The sequence below is a fragment of the Protopterus annectens genome, chromosome 9.part0 (assembly GCF_019279795.1).
Source record: "Protopterus annectens isolate FY-2018-M chromosome 9.part0, PAN1.0, whole genome shotgun sequence".
Lineage (NCBI taxonomy): Eukaryota > Metazoa > Chordata > Ceratodontiformes > Protopteridae > Protopterus > Protopterus annectens.
In genome coordinates this window covers 881,715,905-881,743,027 of record NC_056743.1, presented here as the reverse complement: position 1 = coordinate 881,743,027, position 27,123 = coordinate 881,715,905, and the positions used below count along the sequence as shown (strand labels likewise).

At 38.2% G+C, this 27,123-nt stretch overlaps 1 protein-coding gene across 5 annotated transcripts in view; it reads right to left on the bottom strand.

The window, feature by feature from the left end:
- ARHGAP9 (Rho GTPase activating protein 9) overlaps positions 1–27,123 on the bottom strand; it is a 1,328,608-nt gene that overhangs the window by 337,750 nt on the left and 963,735 nt on the right. For all 5 annotated transcript variants that reach the window (XM_044083613.1, XM_044083614.1, XM_044083615.1 and 2 more), the window contains one exon: positions 3,899–3,976. In XM_044083613.1, coding sequence (XP_043939548.1) covers positions 3,899–3,976 — 78 coding nt within the window. The remainder of the gene's footprint in view (positions 1–3,898; positions 3,977–27,123) is intronic.

Below are 27,123 nucleotides of genomic sequence, written 5' to 3'. Positions count from 1 at the left end.
ATTATGGATTCATTTCTATGAATCCTACTGATATGCAAATGTGCAATGCCTCTTATCTGTGTTGCAGCTTCCCCTATTGCTTATGCCTTAAGCATACTGCACTTTTATGATACGGAAGAGTGTTTGTAAAAAAGGCCTCCAGATTTATGTATTCATCTTGAAAATCCATGATTTGCATAATAATGCAAAGCCCTGACTATGAATACAGGCCATAGTTTCACCTTCACTAGAAAGTATATTTTAAAATTCTTATTCCTTTACACCTTAGTAGTTTCAAATGATACCATACATTTAAGTTATAGGTTTTATTTTAATTCATTTGTTCTTAGTCAAATGAGAAGAACAGAATGCATGTCAGATGTTATTACATGAGAGAGATCTACTTGCAAGTTATACTATAGATTTTAAATGTCAGTTGTAGTTGATCAAATAAAAACAGTATTTACCATGTATGTAATTTCATTAGCCATCACTTTTGAACATATTGCTGGTTTTCCATCTGTTCAAATTTCACTGCATGTAGATTTTTAGGACATAGTGTAGTTCTGAGTTAGTACTTTCTTACAAAAAAAGTAACTTGCAGGTATCCATTTCAAGATACAGTGAAAACAATTTAATTTATTTATATTCTATTATGGCTCAGCACAATAATACAGTGCATATATATGTTATTTATTGACTGTTTAACAAAAAGTAATAACCTACCTTTAAATTGTGACATAATTCATTATACTTAGCAAACCTTTTCATCTGGCTCTTAGCCTTGCGATCAGTAGCTTTCACTAGGCTATGTGATGGATTCAACGTACTTTTCAATTAAGGAAATTTTGGTTAGTACACAACTTTTAGCATCAGGTCAGCATGAGTATGTGAAGTGGACTCATAATGTCTCAGGAATATTTGAAAATATTGCTTCCATAAATTATAGGTTCATAAGTGTTTACTAGTAGAAGAACCACAGGGGCCTTTTTAAGATTAGCTATGCATCCCAAATCTCTACCAAGTTCTGTTAACCTTGATAAGTGTAAGCAGAAGCTTGGGAGATTAACCATTTACAAGTTGCCTGTGTCTATTAGAGACACAGGTGCCAAGCCAGTGATGAATTTCCTGTACCCCATCCAATTGTCCAAGTTAGACTTGAATTCTGTTAGGGAGAAACTCTGCTTCACATGGATCTTTGGGATGCATACCTGCCTCTCCAGCAGTTCCTATTTATATCACAGGCAAGATTTACATCTTTAGAACAGGTAATTCTGGTATTGTTTGTTTCGCAAATATGTAGGAGGTCCATCAGAGTGGGGTCTGACAATGCCTTGTATGCCAGCCATAGATCTCCCCTCAACAGCCTGCAGGAGATAGGAAATACTGTACTATGATTCGTAAGCACTTAGTTTAATATTTGAGAAAACTAGACTGTTGCTTTGTAGTGGAGAATGAAATTGAATTATTTGTTTATAGGTGCATACCTGAAGAACACACACTTTAATATCATCATGGAAACTGAATAGGTTCATAAGAGAATACTAAGCTAACTCCACTGAAGGGCCTTTTTAAGGTTTACCCAATAACCTGAAGTTAGAATCAGACCCTGTACCTTGTGTCTATGAGGTGAAAACCTTAACCATTATGCCAAACCCATGCATGCTTTGCTTAGAAATAATTCAGCAACACTTTAATAAAAATTAGATATCATGAATGATGTAATCTGCAATGGAGTCTTTGGAAAACTCTACCATTCACCATCTGGCATTGAACAATCTAAAGGATTTTTCATTGTTTTGTATTTGAACTTTCAGTTATTGCATAAATGTTCCTTCATCTGATAGTAAATGTTTTTCCAATTTTATTTCATTTTGCTTTTTTTTTTTACCTTTGCCTCGAGTAGTGTAGGATTTTTTTACTGCAGTGTACCTGTAAAAGTTCTAGACAAATGTACAAAAATAAGGAAAATACAACCACTGACCTTTCTCTGCTGTTGATATTGCTCAAGTAAGCCATTCTTTCTCTTACCCTTGCATACCTAAAACCTTCACAATACAGAGAGTGTTTCTCTATAGCCCCTGTTAATGTCCTACCCTCATAGTTGGCATTGTATTTCATTAATAATATCCCTCAATTACCTCATTTAACATGTATATTTATACATAGCAAAAGACACACATTGATCCACGGTGGTACAGCGGTAGCGTTGTTGCCTCACAGCAAGAGGTTCTCCTGTTCGATTCTCAGCTGGAGTGCTTTCTGTGTAGAGGCTGCATGTCCTCCCCATGGTCAAGTGGCCTCCGAAAGACATGCGTGAATGGGTGTGACTTTGCTGAAGGTTGGGCGTTGGGCTGGCAACTCGGCACCATAAAAATCGACTGCCAATCATTAGCGGACCGGAGTTCCGCTGTGGCGACCCCTAACCGGGAAAAGCCGAAAAGACAAACAACAACAAGCAAAAGACACACAACATTCTTTTAGTTTTTTTCCTCCTTAAGCAATTCTAATATTACTTTAAATATTTATTAACTCAGAGTCTGTCCTATCATTTGTAAAGAAACTATTTTTTTTTAAATAAGAAAACAAATCAATAGGGGAATCCATCTTGAATTAAAATCGAGTCTAGGTCAATGTGACTTAGAATATTATTTCTTCTGACATAAGCATATTCTCATGCTTAGTTCAGCTATACAGAAATAAAGCTTAGCTGTTTAGAATGGTCAACATTATGATAAGAAAGCACAAGGATGTACTGTCAGCAGGATCTTGCAAAAACATGTATTAATCTTTCCTGTCAGTCAGCTAAAACTGAATAATAATTGTTTCACTTATACTGTGTGATTTTACTATAAAAGCTCTCCCTTAGCTCAGGGAGACACAAGTTTATTTTATTTGGTTTCCCATGATTAAGTTCTTAAATCAAGATATTTCTTTCTTGGCTAAAGTATACGTTTTGTACTGTTCTTTAACACGTTAAATATCTCATTAGAATCCTAAATGGTGTAATCTTTAAATGGCTGAGATGATTCTGGTTCATTTCTAAACAAGATTGCTACTGATTTACTATAATGAATAAATTCCAACTAACCAGATGCTTTCCTTTCCTTCCTGCATTTTTTCTTTAGCATTTTTATTTGCACTGTGTCCTCCTTATAGTACTAAACAGTGCTGAGGTGCATTAATTAAAACATGTTCCTCTCTTCCAAATCTTGTGCAGTAATATTCACTTTTTGAAAGTTTGACATTCTTCTTTGACTTTGCGTTATACAATCACATCTAAACTAAAACCCTTCATTTTTGTCTCCTGTCTATTGTAATATTTCATTTTAGTATTCTCTTTTTTAACTGTCCTCATCAACTGTCAGCTTCTGTCAGATTTTTCCATTTTCCATTACTCCATGCATTTATTACTCATCTCCTCACCTCTGGTTTCTGTTTCCGCTGATTCCTATTTTTGACAATGATGTTGTATTAGGATCCCTTTTTTCTACACTGAGTGGAATTCTTGTATTGACATGCACATTCTCTTCTGTTCATGTTGCTTTGTCTGTACTGCCCACAACTAAGACAATGAATACTAACTAGTACAGTCATTATGCAGGTTACCTTCCTGTCCACTGACCAGTATACTTAGCCAAAATAAAACAGCTAGTATAGAAATACAAAATACTCTTACCCCAGATTTTATAACTAAGTTAACTCACACTTTCTAACCTGCTGACATATATACACAGTAATATGCTGCACAAACACACACACACACACACACACACACACACACACACACACACACACACACACACTCCAAATGAGATAAAGAATTAGGTGGTGTATAGTCAAAATGAATCATGACCCATTAGTTGGCAAACTACCTTTCCAATTGCAGCAGTATATCAAACTAGGATCAGCAACTCACCTGTGTTTGTAGCCTTTTTACATCCCTGCCTTGCACTCTACAGATGTGCGCTTCTAAATCGTGGTCAAATGTGGCTGTCTACAAAGAATATTAAAACAAAACAATATAATGAGCAGTAGTCCAGATATGCAGAAAGACAAATAATCAAACATATATTACATTCCCAGTCAATAGATGATATACAGAAGATATATGGCAAATGTTATTCAGGTTCAGTGTCTCAGGTCATTAATCTGGTAAGACATTAAATCCTTTTGTTACATGTGTTTCACTTTATGGTTTATAAGCCAGAGGTACAATATATGCTGCTGTGCAAAGAATCCAAAAGTTTTGCTACTATTCCTTATGTATGGTGAACTCACACATGGAATACTCACTCACGGCCAGAGTTATATTGGCAATATTGTTCAGGTCTGCAATGTGTAAGTTTTTACTTTTGTAGGCAAATAACTCACTGGGAGATATCCTATGCTCCTTTCATGTCACTGCTGGTAAGCCTGGAACATACATATTTTATTAAAGTCAAATACTTCTCCAAATTAGTACATCTAAATGGGTCCATAGAACTTCTCCATGTAAAACTCTGCTTCAGATTATCGCCAGTTATAGGACCCCCTCCATGAACCAGGACACCCCTAATGCCTACCGTGGATCTCCTGGAGTTCTTCAATATGCTATCAAACACCCTGAGTTTTGGAGATTTCAACTACCCATCAATAGATTGTTCTAAATATACCTGTACCAATGTGCTCACCCAGAGATTCTTGAACTTTGCAAACTCCAATGCCCTGGACCAGCTGGTAGACACCCCTACTAGGGGTTCTAACATCCTGGATCTGTTACTCACAAACATGAGTGATCTTTGCACCACCCAAATTGTACAGTCATCTCTAGAGAGATATGACCACAGGTCAGTCTCACATGAAGTAACAATAGTGTCTGACCATCCCCCAATGGAAACTAAACTAAAACATTTCTGCAAAGCTAATTATAATCTATTTCAAGACAATATTACTAGCTTCATATCCCCTACCCCTTGATGGCAAGGATACCTACACCAAGGTTTATTACAGTGCCTTGTATAAACACCACCACAGGTGCATCGACTCAGCTGTACTCGATAGGATAAAATTAAGTTCCTCATGTAAGCCTATTTGGTGGACATCCGCCATAAACAGGCTGTATAATAGGAGAAAGAAATTGCTGTCAAAAAGCAGTAGAAGATGACTCCCAAACTCTAAAGACTCCCTTACTGGACTAAATAAGCAAATTAGACATCTAGTAAAAAAATCCAAAGCCGACTACAAGTCTAAATTGGTCGCACTAGCCAAGGGTAAGCACAAGGCATTCTTTGGCTACGTTCGCAACCTCAAAGGAAAATCACAGATTTGCACTGAACTTGTAAATGGCACAACATATACTGAACCTAGTGATATTGCTAATCTGCTGGCAGATAGGTTCAGTGAAAATCTCTCTCTCCATCACTGCCCAATATTCCACAAGACATTGCTCCCACATTTCCTCTCCAAAAAATTTCTAAGAAACAGGTCCTTAATGCCCTTTCCAAGGCAAAAAACACGGCCTCTATGGGACCACCCAACATCTCTGACTGTGTTCTAAATTGCTTAAAGTAGGAGCTAGCATCACCTCTGTGTACCCTCTTTAACCACAGTCTAAGCAGTGGGTATGTTCCTGCAGATTGGAAAACAGCCACTGTCATCCCGCTCCACAAAGGGGGCTCCTCTGTTCACCCTAGGAATTAAAGACCAACAAATCTGACCAGCCTTATATGTAAGGCCATGGAGAGAATCATCATGGACCTCATCAACAAGGACATAGGCGACCTCCAAACACTAGAGCCATCCCAGTTCGGTTTCATCAAAGGGAGAACATGCTTACTGAACTTGATGGACTTCTTCAAGACAGTCACCAAAGCTCTGGACAAAGGCAAAACTGTGCAAACTGCCTAGTTAGACCTGGCAAAGGCCTTACACATCATTCCCCTCTCAAGCATCATTAATAAACTTACCCAAATAAATGTAAACCAGTATACAGTTGGGTGGTTTGATAACAGGCTCACAAATAGAACACACACACAGGTAAAACAGGGGACTCTTTATCCACCTCTACACCAATAACCAGTGGAGTACCACAAGGCTCAGTGCTGGGGCCCCTACTATTTGGAATTTACTTTTCAGAAGTGCAGGCCAAAACAAAAGGTGTGCGTTTAATAAGTATGCAGATGACTGCAAGCTGGACATGATCAACGAATCCCCTAGAGATGTTGTCACCCTTTAGGAAGGTCTCATTCAAACCAGCGATTGGTGTGAAAGCCATGGGCTCAAGCTAAATGCTAAAAAAAGTATCGTCATTCCCTTCAGCAAGGGAGATGTCCCTGCAAAGTACCACATTGACAATAACATCTTAAGTACCCAATCAGTTGTAAGATATCTGGGCACACAGGTTGACAGTAACCTTTCCTTCGACCATCATGTTTCCACACTGGTAAGGAAAGCCTTTTATGTTGCCCATCTTATCAATAAGGGCATTGCCCTCAGAAATAAAGGAGGTACCCCCATACTCCTCAATTATTAGACCAATTGTAGAATACAATGTGCCCTTTGGTATGTACCTTGCCAAGCACTTCTAATAATTGGAGAGCTCTCAAAGGTACCTTACAAAGAAAATTCAAGGTGTCCAACACCTATCCCATGCTGACAGACTAAAATCCCTGTTGCTTTACTCTGTGTCCTACAGACTATTCAGGGTGACTGCTGCCTAGCCTATAAGGCAACCACAGACCCTGTCCTGATGGAAATGCTACACATTAGCAAGACAAATGGTACTCACTGCACCTGCTCTAGCAACCTCATCATGAGAAGCAATATCAATAGAGCCTGCTGGAGAGACAGGTTAATCTCCCAAAGGCTCCCCCTACTCTGGAATAAGTTTCCAGCCTTAGTAAAACAGAGCCTCTCACTGACCATCTTCAAGTGTAATCTGGATAATTGGATGGGGAATCGCAAATTCATCCCTGGGGTTTTACCTGCATCCCTTCTGGATAGAGGCAGCAGGTGTTGAGTCAAGTCTACTAATAGCACCATTAAAAGATGAAAATAATTGGCTAGGCTTGTAAGGGCCTCACGGCCATTACCTTAGTAACCTCCTATGATCTTATGGGTGTTTCTCAGAAGGAGAAGTCAAGTACATTTAGTTACATATATAGCACTCCTACACATATATTAATGTGTGCATGCATGCATGCATGTACATGAGGTATACACACAGACACAGAAAAAAATGGCGGTGCCCTGTGTGGCAGAGGTTGTTTCAGTCCAACAGGAAAATGAGCATTATTTGTCTTGTTTTATGTTAAAATTGTTGAAAAGAACAGAATCTGGGGCAAATACACAAGGAAAATTAAGTTATGAGAGAGATAGCTTACAGGAAATTCAACACCTAAGCTCAGAGTGCTGAAGAATTGTGGAGGTAGTGGGGAACGGAGTAACTAAACCCCAGAACAACAAAGGTCAGTGAATTTCTTCCACAATTTACAGACGGGGATAATTTTGATACTTTCATTCATATGTTTGAGAGAGTATGTAAACAGTATGATGTTGACCAAGGGCTCTGGTTACGGTTCCTGACCCCCTTACTCCATGGTAAAGCTGTAACTGTTCTTTCCAAACTGTCTGATAATGACTGCTTAAATTATAATGTTGTAAAGAATTGTTTGCTAGAATTTTTTAAGTTAACACCTGAAGCTTATAGAAAAAAGTTTTGCGAGCATAGCTGCAAGGGAGATGAAAGTATGTGTGAATATGTTGCTGAACTAAGCACTTATTTTCATAGGTGGATGAGTGGATGTCAGGTCACCACTTTTGAAAGGCTAGCAGACCTTTTGGTGAGAGAACAAGCCCTTAGCACTTTGCCTGAGGACATGAGAATCTGGTTAGCTGATAGACAATGCCTTACTGTAGATTGGTTGGGGAAGAAGGAGACCTATACCTGGCGAGCAGGGCATCCCTCCACAGGAAAGGGACACCCAGTGCTGCTCATGGTTCTAAGGGAACCCATGGTGGGCAGCCCAGACTGCCCCAACAGAATCTGTCAGTAGTAGGGTAAGCCACTAGTCCAGGTACACATCTGGGACCAAGGGTTAAATGTTTTAAATGCAACCAGTGGGGCCATGTAGCATATAGATATCCATGGAGGCAAGGTGGGGAACAAAAGGTGGGAGAGCCAGTAAGTGGGAGTGACAAAATGCCAACAGTAAATTGTTTTGAGACAACAAGGGTACCAAACTACCACAAGACGTTATATCCTATCTTAGTGAATGTATATAGTTTTCTTGAAAAGTATACACATGCTCTAAAACTGATACAAACTTTTGAAAGCTATTTATTAATTTCAGAGGTACAGGATTAGTAATCCTAAAGATATCATAATAATGTTTCTGAAAACATTTTTATATTTAGTCTTGGTGTTATATTACATTAATATACTTTTGAAAAATACTATTCCTTCCATACCTGGTCATTGCTTATTGTTAAATTTGGTGAGCTTGCTATGTTTTATCTGTTGCATATACATCTATTTCCAAAATAATTGTTTCTAGTCTGATTATACTGTATAATTATATATAATATAATGTTTATTTATACTTCACAATGAAAATAAGGGGACTTCATTTAATCTATCTAGGTAAATATGAACGTACACAATTTATTGCACTATTACTGTATCATTATATGTTGAGGCCTACTGATTTATTATGTATTTACTTATTCCGGGATATTATCAGGTGAACTAAATGAAGTGGACATTTTTTTGCCATGACCAGAATATGAGGGAAAAACACAACAGTTTGCTAGATGTTTTACAGACACCATTTGCTATTATTTGTTACAGGATTTCCGGTATATAGCAAAGCTTGGCCATCTTAATATCATAGTCCAAAGTTTTAAACATGCTGTCTATGACAGTTCTTATTCTTATCAATGGCTGAGCATTTGCCACTGTGTAATACTGTCCTGAAGACTGACTGTGTAATTATTTTGCAAACTGGCCCTTGCGTGCATGATCAGAAATGACAGTCATTTATTTCACAAGCTGAAACCCCATAAATGGGACGCTGAAGAACTGGGATAAAAACATGTCAAGAAAATGGCAAAGTATAGATAGTCCTGAAAAAAAGTCCTACAAAATGTAGGTTCAAAAAATTAGAAATCTTCATAATTCTGCAACTGTAAAAACTGACTGTGAGACAGACTAACAGATAGATAAAATGCAAAAATGCAAGTTCTGTGTATTTCTAGATGAGGCATTATTACAATCAAGATCTTTGTTTCATACCTTACTATTCCTACCTTTGTCACTGCTTCTTATAGCACAGCTTACCATTCCATACCCATTAAGATGACAATATGTCTGAGAACTGACAAATCAGGAAAGACAGCACTTAGCATACTGGATCTAACAACATTATTAAATTTTAGTGATGCTCATGACACCAGTTTTATCAAGAAGCTAGTGTAATACTAATACACAAAACTATGAGCCATGTTCCTTGAAACAACCTCTCACACATCAATATTTTTGTAATCAATTTTTCTCTAAAACGCAAGATACTAACAGAGTGAACATAAGGGAACTTAATCAAAAGATATAAAAAGTATGCACAGCTGAATACTTTTTATCTGAATACTGTCAATAATCCAAAAATATTAACCACAAAGAATTGGACCAGTAAGTATTTTTGATGGATATTTTAAAAGGTACGAAGCAGACCACATCAGAAATAAAGCAGCTTTTTTCAGCTCTATTCTTTCTGTAAAGCTCTTAAAAAAAATCACATCAGTCAAGGTGTGAGAAAATACACGTGTGTGTGTGTGTGTGTGTGTGTGTGTGTGTGTGTGTGTGTGTGTGTGTGTGTGTGTGTGTGTGTGCTCAAGTGTGCTGTGTGTGCTCTGTGTGTGTGTGTGTGTGTGTGTGTGTGTGTGTGTGTGTGTGTGTGTGTGTGTGTGTGCGTGTGTGTGTCTATTCAGTCTCTGATTATCCATTTAATTTGGTACAGGGTCATTGAGCAGCTGAAGTCTACCCCACCTCTTACTTGACACAAGGCATAAAAGGGGTGCCGACTCATTGCAGAACAAACAATACTCACGCAGTCTCAGATATCTAGATCCAATTAGGAAATCAGCCTGAATCTCATTTCACCTATAGCATGTCTTTAGGAAGTGGGGGGAAATTGAAGCACTCAGCAAGATACAAGGAGGATGCGTATGTATAATATATATGATTCCCCTACAGAATTTCGAAGCTTAAAACTTCGAAATTCATATGACTGAAGATCATATGATCATAGTTTTAAAACTTCAAAATCCTGAACAGAGATCAGCATACAGCACGGAACAGGAAATTTCCCTTTTCCTCGCTCTGTGTGTGTATATATATATATTTAAGTAGCGGAAAAATGACTGCTTTTATGGGAGGGATTCTTAATTTTGAGATTCCAAGATCTCGAGGTTCTGAATTCGATATACTGAACCTCGGGATTTTGGTATTTCAAAATTAAGAAGTGAATCCATATATATTTATATATGTTTACAATCAAAAAGTAGAGTTGAGATTTGAATATATATATATATATATATATATATATATATAAATATAGGTGTACAATCAAAATGTAGAGTTGAGGTTCGGTGAATACAGGAATGCCGAATGTGTGTTGGCCATTTCCCGTACTGCCGACCTACAATGCTATGAGTGTTCTATGCAGAGAATACCACTGTGCATTCACTCATATGTGGTCAATGTTAAGACTAGAGATCACAGTACAATGTGGATTGGGAAATGTACCCTTTTCTTCACTGTAGCGTAATCTCAGAGTTGGAATATATAACTTGCAGGGGGTGTTGGGGGGCTTGCCCCCCTCCAAAAACATGTATTTCAGAAATGTGCAGTACTGAACTGCATACATTCGTACTGCTGGAAAGCAGGTAGGTTTACATGGCAGCAAGTGTAACAACTGATGATATTGAATATGCCAAATTCAATATCGTTGGTATTTTAGTATGACATTGTCATCTAATTATATTCTGCACATCGTTATAACCATGCAATATTTTGATCAAATATTTTTTTACGTTTGGGATTTTGATAGTAAGCCTATATATATATATATATATATATATATATATATATATATATATATATATATATATATATATATGAGTCTTTTGTGTATGACTGAATCACCCTAATGTAGAATATAAAACACCAACAAACCATTTAAATACACTGAAACTGGAAAGATCAAAAGGGGTACATACCTGCTCCACCTTACCAATACCTACTAACCCTAACACTAACTCTGCTCCTAACTCCAACTCTACACACAGCGTTAGAAAACACCTTCCCATAATGCTACCACTACACATGGCATCTCTGACACAGAACATAGACATAAGCACAGACACAGACAGATGTGTGTGCGCACACACACACAAACACACACATGCACACACACTCACACATACACATATATTAAAATATAACTTTAATTTCTTATTGTGGTAATATTATGTTTATAATGGAAAACATATTCTGCCCTTGTACAACTACATTTGCATTTGGCATTTCACAACAAAACACAGAAAATATTCTAGTGTACTACCAATGAAACAGCCGTGGTGGTGCAACGGTAGCGTTGTTGCCTCACAGCAAAAGGTTCTCCCATTCGATTCTCGGCTGGAGCGCCTTCTGTGTGGAGTCTGCATGTGCTCCCCACGGTTGAGTGGCATTCGAAAGACATGCGTAGAATGGGCGTGCCTTCGTTGAAGGTTGGGCGTCGAGCTGGCACCTCGGCACCCATAAAAAAAATCTACTGCTAATCATTAGCGGACTGGAGTTCTGCTGTGGCTCTTCCACAACAATGTTGGGGTAACAAAGGAAGCAAATATATCCAAAAAGCTTTTGGGTGCATAATGGAAAGGAGAACTGAGAACAGATCCACTTTTAATCTACTTTTGTTTCCTCTTTCCCACCACAGTTAAGATACATGTAAGTCAGTTTGAAAACCCACAGAAACAGCTTTCTTGATGTTGTTATCACACAATTACCAACACATCCTTCTACTTTCGGCCTTTCAAACCCATACAAATATGGACTGATTACAGACATTTCTTACTCTTCTGTATTAATGATGCTTCACCTCCCAGCCATCTTGGAAAAAGAATATGCTCTAGAGCTGTAGGTCTATTGCAAGACAGAATTGTTCTTCAGATAGCTAAGTACCACCATGGAGTCTACACACAGCTATATGTCTCTTGAGTTCTCTGCTCTTACATTGTTGGTTTCACAGTTTTAACAGTGGCTTATATTTCTCACTTCTAACCACACTGAAAATGACCAATCACTTCTTTGGGTTGGTTTACTTACATAGTGCATTCTTACTCATCTGTGCATATACACACACAGAAAAATGCACAGAGAAGGAATATTTAATTTTATACAGCCAGAGGATGAATTATGGACAATAAATGTGTTGTTTTAGTTTATGTGTGTTGGCTAAAGCCTGAATGTATCAGATATTAGCTTAAACATCTGCTGTACTATCACAACAGCATGGTCATGTTCATTGTTCTATGTAGAGCAGGCCTTTGCTTTAAAACCAATTTATGAAGGAAGACTCATAGCTGATATTGTAAAATGTGGTCAAAAGATAGGATCTCAGATATAATAGTTGGTCAAAAAAGTCACAAAGTACAAAATGAAGCAGATAAACACAAAAGCCAGAAGAAGTAGCTGGATTGAACCCACTCAAAGTAATGTAGGCTGCAGATCACCACACAGTTGTAAAATGCAGAATCCACTTTGTTAACTTCAGAACATAAAATGAGCGCAAGTCTAGATCTTTCTGGACGAAAGCGCTCATCCTTGGATTTTTATTTTTATAGGTGAACTGCCTCCGGCAAAATGGAAGACTGCCCAAGTAAAAACAAATATATTATAAAGCAGTCAAAAGGAGTGGTAGATAAACTGTCGAGAAAAAAAAAACTGTCATGACAGAGTGAATTAAACTTGTAGCAAAGCAAATCTATGCTCTAAAAATACTACAGTTCACAGAGCAGGTGGCAAGGAAAGTTAAAAAAAACAGGCAGCATTCATGAGGTATAAAAAAGCCAAGAAAGACTCAGAGGAAAAACGTAGACAACAAAATTACATAAAGCAGGAAAAAGGCAATCAAAATAATAAAGTTTCAGAAATGAGCAGCACATTGTAAACTCTGTTAATAAGGGGGATGAAAACCTCTGACAGTTATATTTGGAGCCAACAAACTCTACAGAGAGAAAAAACTAGCAGTTAATAAAGAAGAGACAATATGGAGCGGCAGTGAGAAAGCAGAGGTAATAGATAGGGTTTCGTGTTCACTGTTTGTGAAAGAATATGAGAGGCAGCTAACCCAAACTAGAGAAATATCCTTGACAGGAGTGCTTGCAACCAGTCCATTCACACCAAAACATGATCTGTTGGACTTCTAAATTTAAGGTAGCCAAGACGAGTAACATCTGATCAGATTAATACTCAAATTCGATAACAATGTTGTGTCGAGAACTGACCTCTCAATGCAGAAAAATTATGGGAGGATGGTTAATGAGCAGGGCTGAGAGAAGTGCTGTATGGAAAGGTGGAGTGGAAGACAGTGTGTTGAAGGGTTCAGGGAAAAGGAATCAAATCAGGGTCAGTTCAATGAAATCCTCCTTGACAATATAGTATTAAAAGTAGTCACACTGAAAATACAGCATTAAAAACTCAAATCATTTGTTCCCCCTCTTCTTTTTCACCAATTTAGAGCATACCTAGTAACTCTTAGGTCACTGTACCTCGGAGAACAATTATATTTTACAATAGTAGCATGCCAAAATGAAACAAAGAACGTCGCTGGACACTGCTGCTCCTTATTAAAACATTTATTCAGTACAAACAGAGTCAATAAAAGTGGTAAGCGCTTTCGGGACTACTCCCTTCCTCAGACAAAATTACACAAGCAAACAATACTCCATTTAAAAAACAACTCACCCAATAAAATTCAAGTAAAATTCAATAAAAGACCCGCCTATTCTGAAGTATAGGTCTTATTGGTACTGCTTCATTCAAGCCAGGTGCTCTTGTAGCCATTAATTCAACAATCCACTTTGATTCTGATAATTCAGTTTTATGCTTCAAATCACACCCCTATTGGTAATGTTAACAACGGCCCTGAACAAAAAACTATGTGTGGGAAACTCTTCTATATGCCTACTAAGTGCATTATATGGATCTTTATTCCTAATGCTTGACATATGTTGAAAAATCCTAGTTTTAAACATTTGATTCATCTTTCCCACATAAAAACAAGGGCAGTGTTCACATTCTGCCAGGTAAACCAAATCAATGGTGTTGCACGTTGCCTTACCTTTTAAAATAAACTGCCTACCAGTTACAGGGTGAGTGAATACTGAATTCTTGTTGTTAATATGGCCACAAGCTTTACATCTCCTGCAAGGTACTGTCCCTGCCGAAATTAGGGAGACTGGTCCACTGTTAATGGGTTTTTCTCCACATAGTATATCTTTAAGATTTTTATTCCGTCTATACCTAAAACAGGGTCCTTGTCCTACTACATTGTGCAAATTCACATCACTGGTCAAAATATTCCAGTTTTTTCGGACAATGTGACATATGTCCCCTATATTACTACTATATGTGAAAGACACCTGTGGTGCTTTAAATGTTGTAGTCCTATCCCTTACTTCACTATCAACTATACCCGTACGTTTTAACCAAGGTCGATATTTGTTACCCCTATGACCCTTACTGTCACTGATAACTTTATTAACCTTCTCGCTCTGATACCCCCTATCTTGCAGGCAACCTTTAAGTATCACTAACTCTTTTTCAAAATCTTCATCATCTAAACAAATCCTGGAGATCCTACTAACCTGTCCTTGCACTATGTTGGAGTACGTATATCGTGGATGCATGCTATCATATGAGACTTAGCTATTTTTCCAACATTCCTTTTTAAACAACTTGGATTTAAAGCCTTCCCCTTCTTGTATTACATTCACATCCAAAAAGTCTATACATTCTGTAGACGCTTTCATGGTAAATCTAAAAAATGTTGTCGTGGAATGTAGATGGTCTACAAATTGTTGCACTGTATCTAAACTCCCTTCCCATAAGATAAAAACGTCATCCACGAAACGTACATACATTTTCAAATAACTTCGCCAAGTTTCATTATTCAATACAAATACTTTCTCCCATTGTGATAGTACAAGGTTAGCATACGTGTTGGCACAGGGGGTGCCCATCGCCACCCCCTGTGCCTGTCTATACATAGAATCACCCCCTATAAAAACATTATTCTCCAAAACTAAACCTAACAGTGTTTTCACTAAACTAATCTCGTCACCTGTAGCCCCTGAATCCAGCATGAGGGTGCCTACATTCTCTATGCCATAACTATTATCTATTACTGTAAATAAATTGTTAACATCTAATGTGACCATCAACAATTTAGTACTATTGTATGTGCCTTTCTCAACATTACCTAATTTTCTCAAAAAGTCTCCCGTGTCCTTCAATATGTTGTCCACACTATCTACATAGGGTCTAACATGATGTTCCACCCATATCGAAATGTTCTCAGTCACCCACCCCCTCCCCGAAACTATCGGTCTAAGGGGTGGGTTCTCCAGAGATTTATGTATCTTTGGGAGGGCTTTGAAAATGGGAGTTATAGCATTTTCTATCCATAAGAAGTCAAACATCTCATCATTAATTTTCATGTCAAAATGTAGGGCTTTCAGAGCTGTATGAACTCTTTCAACCACTCTTTTCACTCCCAAGGGATTGATGCATATGTATGTTTTTTCATCTGCTAAAAGTTGCTTCAGCCTACAGTTGTACCAATTTGCATCAAGGACGACCACCGCCCCTCCCTTGTCTGCTGGCTTTATTATAAGTTCCCTATTCTTGCTTAAATTATCCAAACTTTCCTTCTGCTTCTGTGTCAAATTATAAAATTTACTAAAGCTGCCTTGCTTAAAGTACTCTATAAGATCATTCTCACAGCTTCTAAGAAACAAGTTCATAGTGGGTGTGAGTGGGGGAACATAAACACTAGGTTTCTTTAGGGTTAAACTGTAATCATTCTGTAAACCATACAACATCCTTAAGGTTAGATTACGACAAAATAACATGACATCCGTCATAACCTCATTAAAAACACTGTTGTTACTGGGTATAAACGTTAACCCTCTGTTCAAAATCATCAATTCTTCTTCATTCAAGACATAGCTAGATAAATTATAAACAATACCATGATCCAAGCTATAGTCAATCAGTCCAATAACTTCCTTTTCCTGTCCACCTCTCGATCTTCGCTTGAAGATCTCTTCCATGCCCCCTTCTTTTTCACGGGGGCGGGCAACATTTCCAAAAAATGTTGCTTTCCCCGCTGCTCCTTCGGTCGTGCTCCCATAGCTCCTGTGGTATTGCCCTCTTGCTGTAATCCCGCTGAAGTAGTCACTATGGCGGGAATTCTATTCTGGGCATCAGAAGACTGCGTGGAAATGGTGTTAACAATAATCATTGTAGGTTCCTTGTATTTATCTGGATTATGCGTCAACACATCTAGTTGTGGTTCCATAGTTACAGATGTCAGCTTAACTGAAGGCATAACACCCCTCAAACATCCATCTTTCTCTGCATTTGATGGTGCTTCAGTCAATCGTGTTTGCTGTTCTTCAACAGCACTCGCCCGCCGGTTCATTCTAACTTGCTGGTTCACTCTAGCTTGTTGACGTGTATTCTCCCCTCTACGTGAATTGTCATTGGCTGGCGAATCTCGGAACCTGGGCCATACGAAGATATTCCCATTCGAGAAATCTTCGTAATCTCTTTTTATTTTGCCCAATTTCTGTTTCTTAATTCTTTCATCACTGGCCATAAAGGTAACATACAACTGATTAATGCGTTCTTTGCTCCTATAATCAGTGTAGTTACCTTCTAGCCTGTGTTGAAGTTCCGTTATCTCTCTCTTAAGGCTCTCAACTTCTGGGGTGAAATGTTCAACTAAAAGTTCCATATACTTGAAGCTCGGACTCAGATTCAATGTTTGCCATTTTGCTAAGAGATCTGGATAGCGATCTCCTTGCGATGGCATGCATAGAATTCTCATCCCCCTAGGGACAATACCATACTCTATGCATGCTTCAAAGTGGAAATTCTGCCATTGCAGACGCTACAGTTTATTAACTTTATATGACAAGTCTCTCATCAAGTCATCAAGTGTTCTGTCTACTGGCATAGGTACTTGATGTACTGTGGTACCATCTCTTTGATGTTCAAACCCCAAATTCAAAAGCGGATTAACTTTCTCTGAGTATATATCGTAACTCCATTTAACAATCTCTCCTCCAGGCATCTGCTATTCTGTTGAGCATGGTATCTCACCATTAGCTTGTCCTTCCATAGCATGTACAGCACCAATCCAATAAAACAACAATACACAAACAAGTTGGGTGCTGCACCAAAGTCCAACTTACGATATAAAGCCAAAATGAAACAAAGAACGTCGCTGGACACTGCTGCTCCTTATTAAAACATTTATTCAGTACAAACAGAGTCAATAAAAGTGGTAAGCGCTTTCGGGACTACTCCCTTCCTCAGACAAAATTACACAAGCAAACAATACTCCATTTAAAAAACAACTCACCCAATAAAATTCAAGTAAAATTCAATAAAAGACCCGCCTATTCTGAAGTATAGGTCTTATTGGTACTGCTTCATTCAAGCCAGGTGCTCTTGTAGCCATTAATTCAACAATCCACTTTGATTCTGATAATTCAGTTTTATGCTTCAAATCACACCCCTATTGGTAATGTTAACAACGACCCTGAACAAAAAACTATGTGTGGGAAACTCTTCTATATGCCTACTAAGTGCATTATATGGATCTTTATTCCTAATGCTTGACATATGTTGAAAGATCCTAGTTTTAAACATTTGATTTGTCTTTCCCACATAAAAACAAGGGCAGTGTTCACATTCTGCCAGGTAAACCAAATCAGTGGTGTTGCACGTTGCCTTACCTTTTAAAATAAACTGCCTACCAGTTACAGGGTGAGTGAATACTGAATTCTTGTTGTTAATATGGCCACAAGCTTTACATCTCCTGCAAGGTACTGTCCCTGCCGAAATTAGGGAGACTGGTCCACTGTTAATGGGTTTTTCTCCACATAGTATATCTTTAAGATTTTTATTCCATCTATACCTAAAACAGGGTCCTTGTCCTACTACATTGTGCAAATTCACATCACTGGTCAAAATATTCCATATATAGTAGCATGCAAGCACTGGCATTTTGGCAAATTTATTGTAAAAAAATGTCATCCCAAAAATGTTTGATCAAGCAGTTTTGGGCGGATCATAATGAAATGTGAAGTAGCCATCTGTGGGAACTTGTATTGTGATTATCTTTTCTATGGTAATTTGATATGCTAATTGTTTTTATAGCTTTCTAAATTTAGCTTGATATATAGCCAGTATGAAGATAAAATGGTTGTCCCACAGACAATAATGTCATGCATTGTTATTAGTACAATAGCTCAGTGAGCTATTTTCATCTCCAAATACTTATAAATTCATAGGTTCTTAGTAAGTTACAACCAAGGAAATCATTGAGAAGATCAGCCAGGTTCCGACTTCATACTGGTGTGAGGCTAATGGTGTCCACCATGAAGTTAACTTTCTCTACATATCCAAGGTAACATTTTTTATTCACCCATCTAGTCATCCAAACTGGTGTTAAAGGTTGCTAGGGCATTGCCTGTCATGACATCTGGTGGTCTAGATGCAGTAGTATAGATTTAGTCTATTGGTTCTGTTTAGGCAAAGGAAGTTAAAGAATACTAGGTCATTCATATAATGGAAGGTTAAACAAAGATCACACCTCAGTAGTCTGTATGATACTGAGTAGAGGGCTTCAACTTTTGCCTATCAGAGTAGCTAAGGGTACTGAGAAATGAGAGGTTTTTGGTGAGGAAAAGGTGAGGTCTTTCAAGCTGATAAAAGAGGTTATGGATGGATAGATGAATGGATTATGTGTTTAGCAAAGTACATGCTGAACAGTGCATTATATTCATTAATATGCCTAATCAAGATGTGAAGGAATAATGGGTGGAGTGAAGCTGGAATTGAAATTGTCCACAAGAATATTAACCTTATCCTTGGGGTCAGAGAAGGAGGTACTGCTAGAAATAAGCCTAGTAGAGATTTATTAGTTACTTCTGTGCTTCCTAATATAGCTGAAGAAGGCCTTATGGCTGTCTTTTAAATGAGTTGTAACCCTAAGTTCATAGTTAACCTTACATTTCCTAATGTTAAGTTTAAGAGACTTACTTAGCAGTTTTAAAATGATGGAGTAGGCATCTCTGAGTGATGTCCAGGAGCGTTTCCTTTTTATTCCAGAATTTGTTGATGTGGTAGTTCTACCATATGAGTTTAGCTTTCATCTTACCATATCCTTATTCTGGACTGGTATAGATGCCTCAATGCATTTATAAAAATGTGCAGTTAGCAACCACAGAGGGACTGCAGGAAGGCATAAATGTTTCCATTTTATAAAAGTGCAAGCAAGACAGAGGCAGAAAACTGTAGATCATCTAGTTCAATTTAAACTGACTTCAGTGGAAGGAGGCAACTGAAAACAGCAGCTGAGTATTAAGAGCCAAAGCAATGACACCTGATGAGATTCTCCCCCAATTTCCAAAATAATCCCAGACATCATGGATTTACAGTAGGAATTTCATATCATTCATTCATTTTTCTCATGCCCACTTTATCCTATGTAGAAATGTGGGAGGTCCGAAGTTTATTACAGGAACCAATGGGTATAAGGAAGAGTACCAATCCTGTACAGAAAGTCCTTCCATTGCAGGAGAAATGTGCGTTCATACAAACACACACGCTTACACACACACACACACACACACACACACACACACACACACACACACACACACACACACACACACGACACACAACATACATACATACGCATAAGCACATAAACAGCATTACAGGTGACTCTAGGAAGACTGACAATTCACCTATCAACATATCTTACAATGAGGTAAGGAAACCGAGACACCAGTAAAAACCTATGCAAACACAGGAGTACATAAAGACTCTGCACAGAAGAAGGTACACAAACAAGGAAGTGAACTAGAAAACCAAATGCTGTGAGGAAGCAATGCTAAATGATGCATCAGAAAAATCCAGTACATTTCTTTAACTAATGACCAGACTAATAAACAAAGGATGTGCTGTGGGTATCATCATCAAAGACTTTATGAAGGCATCTGATATAGTCCTACACAAAATATTAAAAAATAGCAGTAGGTCAGCCTTGGAGTGGGTCCCAGCATGCATTCATGCTTTAAAAACTGACTGAACAACAGAGCACAGAGAGTAGTAGTAAATGTAATTCACTGTGAAGAAATACACTGATAAGAAACCTTAGGCAACTAACTTGTATGGTAACATTGCAATTTATGGTCTAAGTTGAGTAACATGAGTGAGGATTGCATTCTATGTGTCATAAGTTTCAAGAAATGACAGAACAGCTGGTGCATACTCGGTGCATATGTACAATAACATAGGCATTTACTCGTCTGATAGTCTGCAGCTGCTCTGGAGGGGAACTGGGATCCCAAATAATAAAATGAAGTGTTTTACCAGTAAATATTTAAACTGATCAACCGTGTGCATATGTGTGTGCGTGTGTGTGTATACCTGATTGTGTGTACTGGGGTCATAAAAAAAACAACAATTAATTATGTTAAAAATGTATAATATGTATGCATTTTTAATGCATTAATGCTTTTTACCTTGAAATATTAAGTTATGTTATATATTAGGAAATGAATTAGTAGTGCATACATTTTTTATTATTTTTTATTAGTGACAATACCGCTTGTATAGTCACATGTTATTTAATTATTTAATTAATTTATAGGATATGATGTCATGTTTAAGAGAGTATTTATTGGGTATTTTGAATTGAATAGTTTTTTGGCTTGAAGAAGCCCAGTCGGGTGAAAGCACTTGCCATATCTGTTTCTCTGTTCAATAAATAGAGATATATTTTATCTGAAGATTGTTTTTGTTGATGGTGAAGTGAAAACTGCCTTCTCTATATTGACGTTACAACGGAGATTTGTTCATGCGGATTGTTTTATTCTGCCCACTAGTACTCCTGTGTTTTGCATTTATTCTATTTATCACTTCGTACAGGAGTTTTGATTTTTGGGCAGCAGCTTTTGACATTACATCTATTTTATTGCTCATAACATATCATCCAGTATGTCAAAGAAGATTGCGGCATAATAGCTCAACAAGCTCCTGCCTGGTGCCCTGCAGAGTTCTACAGCAGCAGAGAGACAAAAGAGAGACTTTGGAGTGATTAAGTATAATTCTTCTGCATTTTCTTGCTGCCTTTAGCTAATTCTGCCTAAAACACCAATTTTCTAGAGTTTCTGTGATTTAAAAAGCTTGTTTCAGCTACATATTGCACTTATTTTACTGCCTGCACTTTAACAAAGTTGTTTTTTGTCAAAGGAAAAAACTTCAAAGACCAATAGACGTAAGGTTCAGTTAAGGCACATTTAATAACTTACTGCAAGGAGACAAAAACATGCAAGTACAAGGATTTGTCTAACTACTAACAGGAAACATGCTATTCTTATACTGTTTTACAAGACATGGCCTTCTATGGCTGACGTAATCAAACACAACTTTCAGTATTGTTCTACAGCAGATGTTACTCAGATTTTCTGCTGACATGACTAGATTTGTGAGAAACTTTTTGAGAAAAACAACCTGGCCTTGGTGGGCACTAATCCGTTTACAGGCCTCTATTGTACAGTGTTACATTTCAAGGTACTTTTCTAACTCAGATACAAGCAAATGCTGATTGCAGTTCATATTTTCAAACAGGCTTTGTCCTAATTATCTATAGCTTCTACAGCTGTGTATTTTCTCATAGCACAAGCGGAACTTCTTGTCTAAGTTTCATACAAGTAGTATTGTTCTATTCATTATTTTCCCAACGCAAGCATAAATCATCTGCTTCTCAGTAAATTTCCAAGGCACAAGCAAAGATTTTAGCTAACAATACAAGGTCAGAAAGCATCTGCAGTTTGTACAGATTTTTGCAGTATGAAATTGAATAAATGTGTTAACCCTTTTCAAGCTCTAAATGCACTAAGCATATTACTAATACACACATTAATACATATTTTTCTGACATTTCCCCCCTTTTAATACTTTTATTCTACTTACAAAATAAGCATAAACAGTTTGTTTTCTTCTCCTAACCTCTTCCACTCAGGATTTGCAGTTAAGAGAGATTCAGTTTAAACTCATTAAAGCATTTTCAATCTTTTAACAGTTCTTCAAACTCAGTACTTTGATATAAGGTTTCAGAAACTGACATGTCTATAAAGTCTTTAATCAGTCTTTTCATGCAGGGGATACCACAACAAACACATACTCCCAGTAGGAGAATTCCTATACAAATGGCAATCAGGATGTTCATTAGGATAGTACCCCACCCCCCCAAACCATTTCTGGAAAAAGTCCGTCAGTGGGCTTGGGCCTGGTTTGGTCATGGCTGACACTTGCTGAATTACCTCAAGATGATTGTCTATCTCATGTTTATGGTCAGGAATATATGAACAGCATTCTTCTTGGATTAAAGTGCAAGTACCACATCTCGCTGCTAGGGTGAAGTCGAGAGCCATGCAGTTCTGAAGTATGCAGTTCTCATAGCATTCAGTTCATCAGTTACCAATTCGAGAGCGGAAAAAGTTGCGTTGCTCATTACTTCGAGGTTTCGACAGTTTTCTCAGCTCCCAGATCAATTTCACTGCTCCATATGCTGGTAATATACCTGCCCACGATATAACGCTATCACTCAAGTCCATATTTGTCAGTCCTTTGCCTATGGAATGATGGTCTTTCCAATGCGCATCGATTTGTCCCACTGGATTTACAGGTTTCTTGATGATCTCTCGGACATTTCGAAATTTTCCTCGAGGCAAAACTGCAGTGTTTCGTATGGCCGGAACCAGGTAACCCAAAAAACAACTGCCGGACCAATTCTCAGGTAACCATTTGTATGCCTTTCTGCCACACATAAAATAACAGTCCTCTACTTCAGTAGTAACTTCGCTATGAATATACACTCGCCCTGCATGAAACATTTTTCTATCAATTATAGACAGTTGTTTATAAAGAACAGAATTATGTTTTACTTCATCAAGTGTTTTGTGCATCAATCCAAGAAATGAATCATAGTTTGTATTACAATAAAGATCTACATTGTTACCTTTAGTGTAACATTTATAAGGAACAGTCACAATGCAATTGCTCCAACCCACCTGAACAGTATAATTTTTATAAAAACACACAGTTCCCTTTTGTGGAACAGACAAGTGCAATGCTATTTTATCTTGTGATGTAATGGTTGAGGTATCATAAATCAAGTTCTCCCAGGTCTCATTGACCCCTAGGGGGACTGTAGTCATTAATAACCCCCGTATGCTGTCGGCAAAGCTGTGCAAATCCAGCAATTCGAAACATTGAAAGTCTCAGCATACACATATTTAATTGCCTGGTAAGTGTTAAAGTTTGGATGCCAGTCTATGAGTAACGCTTCACGTTTATTCAGTTCAGTCTGTGTGGCTGGGAAAAGGAAAGGCCACAACAAAAAGATTATTGCCACTAGTACAGTTAACAGGATGATTATACAATACTTCTGAGGAAAGGGTTGTTCTGTATTCCTGTTTCTTCTGGACTCTATCATTTTTACTCTTGGCATGTGACAAGATTTTTGTCCAGTTCAAAGTTTTTCACTAGTTTGCAGTGTGTCAGGTGGATCCAGGAGGCTCGCTCCGCTATCTTGACTGCAGTGGGTGTCGACAGAAGCACTTGATATGGACCTTCCCACTTTGGTGATGCCCAATTCTTTTTCTTTACTGTCTTCACCCAAATTCAGGTACCAGGGGGCACTGCCACTTCTGATGGTCTGGTTTGTTCTTTATCTGAAACAGAATTTGACTGCAGCAGATGTTTAGAATTCAACAGATTTTTTCATATACTCTGCTAGTGTACTGTCAGCTTCCTGGTCTGCAGGCATGAGAGATTTCCACTGAGGTATATAATAAGCCCTTCCAAATAGTTTTTCAAAAGGAGTCAATCCTTTTGCATTCGGAACAGTTCTCATGCTCAGCAGTGCCAGGGGCAGACAGTACACCCAATTTCTCTGTGTTTCTACTATTAAATTCCTTCGCTTACCTTTTAAAATCCCATTATGCCTCTCTACTAACCCTGCAGATTGCAGGTGATACGCACAATGATTTTTTAAAGAAATACCAAAATGTTTACTTAACTGTTGTATGGTCTGGTTTACGAAGTGTGTGCTGTTGTCACTGTAGATCCTTTCCAGAATGCCGAATATAGGGATGATTTCTTTAACAAGAACTTTGGCCACAGTTGCCGCATCTGGATCTTTAGTCGGAAAGGCTTCCACCCACCTGGAAAACATATCTCCAATGACAAGACAATACTTCTTATTTTCACATTTGTTCAATTCTATAAAATCCATACAGATAGTATGAAACGGATACGGTGGTGTAGGGAAACTCCCTTGCTTGGGCTTTAATGCCCCTTGTGCATGATGTTTATTACAAACATGGCACATCGAGCAGAATTTTTTAGAGTAATTTAAGAATCCATATGTCGTGAACACTTGGTTCACCAGCTGTACCATCCCCCCTGTTGAGACATGGCACTGCCCATGGCTCAACAAAGCTGCATATCTAAACAAATTAGATGGCAATATCGGTTTCCCTTCTTTAGAGATGTACAGCCCCTTTTTGAGAATTGCTCCTCGTTTTAACCATCTTTGTTTTTCAACTTGCGTAGTAAGTGTCTGCATTGTCTTTAACATTTCTAAGTCTAAAATCTCAGAGGGTTGTAATTCCTCATTCAAAAGAAATACTTCTGAAGCTGCCTGCTTTGCAGCTGTATCAGCTCTCACATTACCTTTTGAAATCCTGTCCTGTTGCTTGGTATGAGCTGTGCATTTACAGATAGCTACTTTCTGGGGTAACTGAATAGATTCTAAAAGATCTAAAATAAACTGTGCATGATTGATCGATTTGCCAGTAGATGTTATCATTCCTCGATTTTTCCAATGTTGCGCAAAAATATGTACAGTAGAAAAAGCATACTGGCTGTCAGTAAAAACGTTCACACATTTACCCTTTGCTAAGGTGCATGCCCGTGTCAAGACAATCAATTCTGCTGCCTGTGCAGATAAATTGTATGGTAAAGATTTCGCTTCTATAATGTCAGTATCAGAAGCTACTGCATATCCTACTAGGTTCTGTCCTGCAGGACCCCTTTTGCACGAGCCATCCACGTATTATGTCACCTCGGCATCATCCAAGGGAACATCCGTAAGGTCTTTTCTAGGCAGTGTCTTTTGCTCAATCACCTGCAGGCAGCTGTGTGGTGTGCCATCTGCAGGGGTTGGGAGCAAGGTAGAAGGGTTCAAAGTCGTACATTGTTCAATTGTCATATGAGGTTGGCTCAACAATACAGTCATACAGGAAAGATGCCTAGCAGGGGAAAGATATGCTACCTTCTCTTGCAGTAAAATAATCGTGACTGCATGAGGCACTCTCAATGTGAGAGGGTGGAATAAAACTACTGAGGCCGAAGCCTGTACTGCCATTGCAGCTGCAACTACTGCGTGTACACAGTGAGGTAAAGACCGTGCCACTGGATCCAGTTGTGATGAATAATAAGCAATAGGGCGTTGCTTGTCCCCATGCTGCTGTGTTAACACTGATGTCATATAACCTTGCTTACAATCTACAGTTTGGAAAAAAAGTTTGTGGTAGTTTGGTAAACCTAAAACTAATGAGGACGCTATTAACTGCTTCAGTTTGCAGAAAGCAGATTCTGCTCCTGGTGTCCATTGTAACAAATCCTGTGCTGCCATAGGCTTTTTATAAATCAGGTTAGTCAACGGTGCAGATTCCAAGGCATAGTTTGAAATCCAACTCCGACAAAAAATAGTCATACCCAGGAAGGACATAATTTCCTTCTTGGTAGTGGGTTTTGGTGCTTGTAAAATTGCTACTTTTCTGTCCTCATCTAATGTCCTACCCTCTTTGGATGTTACATATCCTAGGTATTTAACTTGTTTTTTCCAACGCTGTAGTTTATTTCTGTTTACTTTATGTCCTTCAGTGGCTAAAAATTGTAATAGCGCTATGGTGTCTTCTTTACAATCTTGCTGGGTGGGGGCCGCCAGCAGGATACCATCAACATAAAGCAAAATCTGACTACCTCTTGGTAGGGTAAATCCCGCCAAGTTGCTTGCCATTTCTTGTGAGAATATTGTCGGACTTTCACAATATCCCTGTGGTAGTTGCATATATGTATACCTTTTCCCCTGAAATGTGAATGCAAACCAATACTGGCTGTCAGGGTGTATCGGTATCAAGAAGAACGCATTGCTGATATCTACCACAGAAAAATATTTCTGTTGAGGTTTTAAATCATTTAACAGGGTTTGTGGGTCTGGCACCGTAAGTGCCCTTGGTATTACTGCGTCATTTACAGCTTGTAAATCTTGGACCATATGCCACTCTCCATTCGCTTTCTTAACAGGAAATAAGGGTGTGTTACATGGTGAATCAGGAGATTCCACCAACACCCCTTCCTTAAGTAAAGCTGCTATAATAGGTTTGATTCCTACCTCTGCATCTTTTCTTAAGGGATACTGTCTTTTTTGTGGTCTAAATGCTGACTTTGGCATAACAGTAACTGGTCCCGCTGTACGAATAAGTCCTACATCTGACTTTCCTGTTGACCAAAGAATTTCTGGTATATTTTGTAAGGCATTCTCTTCCTCCTTCAATAGGAGTGCTAATCAGCTGTCCTTGCTAGACTGCAAGTGTACAGCTGGGTGGGTCTGAGTTATCCAATTCAACTTCTGCATTTGTATTCCCTTTTCTGACAGTTCTAACTCTGTCTGTTTTTCCCATCTCGTGACTTTTTGTCCTAAGTCTACCCATTTCACATTCTTGTCC